The 5,210-nt window shown below is 35.4% G+C and overlaps 1 protein-coding gene across 1 annotated transcript; it reads left to right on the plus strand.

Annotated features, from left to right (window-relative positions):
* The first annotated feature begins 321 nt into the window (after positions 1–321).
* LOC141724679 (chlorophyll a-b binding protein CP29.2, chloroplastic) lies at positions 322–4,655 on the plus strand. Its single transcript, XM_074526906.1, has 2 exons — positions 322–1,002; positions 4,131–4,655. The coding sequence occupies exons 1-2, from the start codon at positions 502–504 to the stop codon at positions 4,491–4,493; spliced, it is 864 nt and encodes a 287-aa protein (XP_074383007.1). The 5' UTR covers positions 322–501; the 3' UTR covers positions 4,494–4,655.
* Positions 4,656–5,210: the final 555 nt, after the last annotated feature.

Below are 5,210 nucleotides of genomic sequence, written 5' to 3' on the forward strand. Positions count from 1 at the left end.
AATAAAAGTTTTATATTTAAATTTTTATTCAAAAAAAAAAAATTTAAAATTATATTTTATATAAATCTCGAAATGCGTGTAAATATTAAATATATAAAATTTGATGGGATGGAGGTAGTATAAGTTTACAAACTAGTAGCGATCGTCAAAGATTAACCTTAATAAAATACATGTGGCATATCAACAAGTGTCACTACATAATTGGTACGGGTGAGAAATGTCATGTCATTAGTAGCCCGTCTCTGTATTCTCAAATATAGTCAGTGTCCTCCTCCTCAATTCACAATCCAACTTGTCCTCTGAAAAACCAGTAAATTTGAACCCAGCGGATAATCTAAGATAAGGGTTAAGCTTTTATAGCCATCAGATAGACTGTCCCTATTAATCCAACGCTCATAAATACCTTTTACAGATAAGCATAACTAAACCACAAATAAAACTTATAATCATCACTCACTCAAACACTCATTCCTCATTTTCAAAGAGGACAATCAAGGTCTGATGGCCGCCACCACTGTTGCCGCTGCTGCTTCCTCTTTTATCGGAACACGAATCTCCGATGCACACTCCAATTCGGGTAAAGTCCAAGCCCGGTTCGGTTTTGGTACCAAGAAAAAAGCTGCACCAAAGAAAGCCTCCAAAATAGTACCTGATAGGCCATTGTGGTTTCCTGGTGCAAAAGCACCAGAATATCTTGATGGCACATTAGTAGGAGATTACGGTTTTGACCCTTTCGGTTTGGGAAAGCCTGCAGAGTATTTGCAGTTTGATTTGGATGAGTTGGACCAGAATTTAGCCAAGAATTTGGCAGGAGATATTATTGGAACTCGAACTGAGACCTCTGATGTGGCTCCCACACCATTTCAGCCTTACGCAGAGGTGTTTGGGTTGCAGAGGTTTAGGGAATGTGAGCTGATTCATGGACGGTGGGCTATGTTGGCAACTTTGGGTGCGCTTGCTGTTGAGTCGCTCACTGGCATCACTTGGCAAGATGCCGGAAAGGTACGTTGTCTATATCTTGTACTGTTGTTCTTGTATGGCATGTAATACGTACCAATCTTACTATGGAACAGAACTGTCGAATTTGCTGCATTGTTCTTGCATGATGTTAAATGTTTGTACCAATTTAGCAAGACTTGTGGGAGAATATACTTCACTTGAACTAGAATTTTACAAATAATTTCAAATTTAACTAGTAAGTGTGATTATCACCTACGAGCTGTTGTATGCACAGTTATGCAAACTTTTAGTTATATTTCACCTGCATTCGTTAACATATATTAATGAAACTGTATGGTTGTGTTCAGCTCAAAATTCATATTACCAGTGTTGTCGTTTTGATAAACTTAATTCCGGTAAATGGGATCTACTGAGCGGTGTTCAGTTAAATAGTTAAATCACCTACTTCCATGTTTTAGTTAAATAGTTAAATCACCTACTTCCATCATGCTATGGCCTATATATATATGGTTAATTCAATATAAACCAATTTAGAATAGAAACTAAAAACTAAATAATTATTTGGTTTTTTTTTCTTGGCAAAAAAAAAAATCAAATAATTTTTTTAAAAAATAATTCGAAATATAACACATATGATATGTAAATTGATCGTTGAGGATGTAGAAAAATACAATGAAATCAGATTTTAAAAAAAAACTTACGGTTTGACGGGAAAAATCAAATTAAAAACGGAGAGGAAAAGATGAAATTGGGTGTGGGAGGGTACAGAGTAGTTGGGTGGGGTGATTTAAGGGGACCATTAGATTAGATCTAATGGCTTAGATTGATTCCTAGTTTCTATTTTAATTTTAGTTTGTATTTAATCATTTCCCTCTCTATATATATATGCAAATAATCAAATAGAATTAAACTTAAAATAGAAACTAGAAATTAATCTAAACCACCATATCAATCTAATGCTCCTCCAAAAGCACCACATTCAACTAATTTGCACCATCCCTCATACAATATCACCTTTTCTCCTCCGTTTTTAATTTGATTTTTTCGTCAAACAGTAAGTTTTCTTTAAATCCGACTTAACTGTATTTTTCTTTATCTCTTAACGATCAATTTGTATATCATATGTGTTATATTTTGAAGTAATTTTAAAAAATATTTAATTTCTAGTTTATATTCTAAAATTGGTTTTTATTAGAGTAGATCCTTATATATATAGGGCTACTCCAATAGAAACTAATTTAGAATAGAAACTGGAAATCAAATATTTTTTTTTAAAATTACTTCGAAATATAACACATATGGTATGCAAATCGATCGTTAAGAGATGTAGAAAAATACAGTTAAATCATATTTTTAAAAAAACTTACGGTTTGACGGGAAAACTCAAATTAAAAATGGAGGGAAAAAGCTGAAATTATGTGTGGGAGGGTGCAGAGTAGTTGGGTGGGGGTGATTTAGGGGGACCATTAGATTAGGTTGATCTAATGGTTTAGATTAGTTCCTAGTTTCTATTTTAATTTTAGTTTGTATTTGATCATTCTCATATATATATATATATGCAATTGTTCAAATAGAAATAACTCTTAAAATTGAAAACTAGAAATAACTTTACAAATTTAAATTATACTTCCTTTATTTTTAAAACTTATATTATGCCCCCTTAATTCACACAATAATTTCCCTAATTTTGCATTTTAACCCCCTAAATCAGTAGTGACCCCACACCACATCAGCAAGGACCCCACTGTCACGTCAGCAGTGGGACCCAGTGCCACGTCATCACCGAAAAATCACTACCGACAAAAATAAAATCACCACGGCCAAATCAAAAATTATCACCAAAAAACGAAAAATCACCACCAAAAAATGATAAGTCAGTGCCGACAACCAAAAATCACCGCCGACAACCAAAAATCACCACCAACAACCACTATTTCTAACCAGCTGATCCGACCACCAACTTCATTCATCAACTTCAATCATTGACATAACAACAGAAATCACCAACATATAAAGTATAAACTAAACACACCACAATCAAATCTATACCAACAACATTCACTCATCAAATCGGGCCATCACCCACATCACCTACTTTTGGTCACCAATTTCAGCCAATTAAAAATTACCAAAATTTTAGCAAAATCTCCATATTTGAATATAAATTACTACTGTAAAATGAAAATCATTTATTATATCCGGTCACCACTTCCGACCAGATGAAAGTCATCACCACCAACCGTCATCAACACCATCGTCCCCAGTAACAACATTAGTGTCATCTCTGTCACAACTTCTGGATCTGCATTTTTGTGCAATAACGAAAATTGAGACGATTGGTTAAAACGATGTTGAAATATATATTATAATCGTGGGTTTAAGCTGGAGTTTTGATGGTGGTCAAGATAGAGAAATGACGGGTTGGTTGGAGAATAAGAAAAAATAATGGAGAGCAAGAGGGAGGGAGGGAGAACAGGGGGTTCGTGGTGGTGGAGCGGAGACGGGAGGTAGAGCGGTGGAGATAGAGAGAGGAGGAAGAAAGGGTGAAAGGGAGAGGGAGGGAGAGAAGGGGAGATAACATAACTGAGAATTCTTACCATCAGTGGCGGTGTTGCGGCAGTGATGAGGCGACGGGTAGGGATCTGGTGGATAAAAATGGTGGGGCGGGGTGGGGTGGGAGGTGTATATGTATGTATAAAGTTTGTTTTTATAATTTTTAAAAACGCAGTATATTGGGCCTGGCTATTAAATTGAGTGGGATGGGCCTGAATTTCTAGTTTTTAGGCTAAGTAGATTTCTATTTGAATAGGACTCTCTCTCTCTCTCTCTATATATATAGTGTATTCTGCTAAAAATATTGAAGTGCAAGGAAAGTTAAATGTTATGTGGCTGAAAAATTGAACTCCTGTTTATACGTGGACGTGGATTAGGACCCTCTACATATTTTTGTAATTTGCAAATATGTAGATCTTAAGTCTACTTTTCTCTACTCTAATTTGTATTATTATTACGAGCAAAATGTTCACCTTGACATTTGAGTTTTTATTATTAAATAAAATTATATATCACTGATTCACTAAGGGCTGATATAGAAACTGTTTAACAAATAACTTGACATCTTCAAAAGATAATTTGGATGACAAATTTAAAATTGACATGTGCATTTGCAGGTAGAGCTAATTGATGGATCATCTTATCTTGGTCAACCACTCCCATTCTCCATCACTTCGTTGATATGGATCGAAGTTCTTGTAATCGGATACATTGAATTTCAAAGAAATGCTGAGCTCGACCCTGAAAAGAGACTTTACCCTGGTGGCAGCTACTTTGACCCTCTTGGTTTGGCATCCGATCCTGAAAAGAAGGCCACTCTGCAACTTGCGGAGATCAAGCATGCCCGCCTCGCCATGGTAGGCTTTCTAGGCTTTGCTGTCCAAGCTGCCGCCACAGGAAAAGGTCCACTCAACAATTGGGCTACACATTTAAGTGATCCCCTTCACACAACCATTATTGACACCTTTTCCTCCTCTTGAGCATTTTAAATTAAATTTCCATTCCTTTGTATTTATACATACTTATGCTTATTGATGATGACTTTGTCACTGTATGGGGGGATTTGAACTTTATCTCCATTCTTAATCTTGTATAAATTGTAACGCTCGACAGTTTATAGCCTTTTGCAAAAGGTCCACTCACGGAATGTTGTGTCTTCTCGTATTGATGTACAAATTGGATCATATAATATGCTCGTATAATTGCATGCCGAGTTATACACGGCTAGTCACGTACACGAGGAATTGTAGATCACTGACAAGATGGTAGATATATGACGTGTTTATGTTTATATATGAATAGAGGGCTGAAATGAAAACAAGGTTATATAGAGTACTATTTATCGTATTTTAACACAAACTAAATGAATTATGGTTCTTGCATTGACTACTCCACTGCGATTCTTGCATCCCGTTAAAAGATTTGATCTCTGACATCTTTGAGGTGATGATATGAAAAACCTTCTCGTCGGTGAAAATGTTTATCTTCCTTTGGGAGGCAGCTAAACGTTGGTCCCGAGAAGATGGCTATTATTCCCAAACAATCTAACAATAAATTTACATAAGTGGGGTTGAATTTAATTCTTGGTTTCTTTTTCAAAATTAAAGAAATTTCTTTATCAAAATATATCAGTGTTTGCATATGCAAGTGTGCAGAATAAATATGCAAGTGTGCAGAATAAATATGAATGTATTCAA

The sequence above is a fragment of the Apium graveolens genome, chromosome 5, assembly GCF_009905375.1.
Source record: "Apium graveolens cultivar Ventura chromosome 5, ASM990537v1, whole genome shotgun sequence".
NCBI lineage: Eukaryota > Viridiplantae > Streptophyta > Magnoliopsida > Apiales > Apiaceae > Apium > Apium graveolens.

Excerpts from the sequence above, each read along its gene's own strand:
- LOC141724679 (XM_074526906.1), top strand. The coding sequence starts at position 502 with ATGGCCGCCACCACTGTTGCCGCTGCTGCTTCCTCTTTTATCGGAACA. Across the intron at positions 1,003-4,130 it reads CTTGGCAAGATGCCGGAAAG|GTAGAGCTAATTGATGGATC; the intron begins GTACGTTGTCTA and ends GTGCATTTGCAG.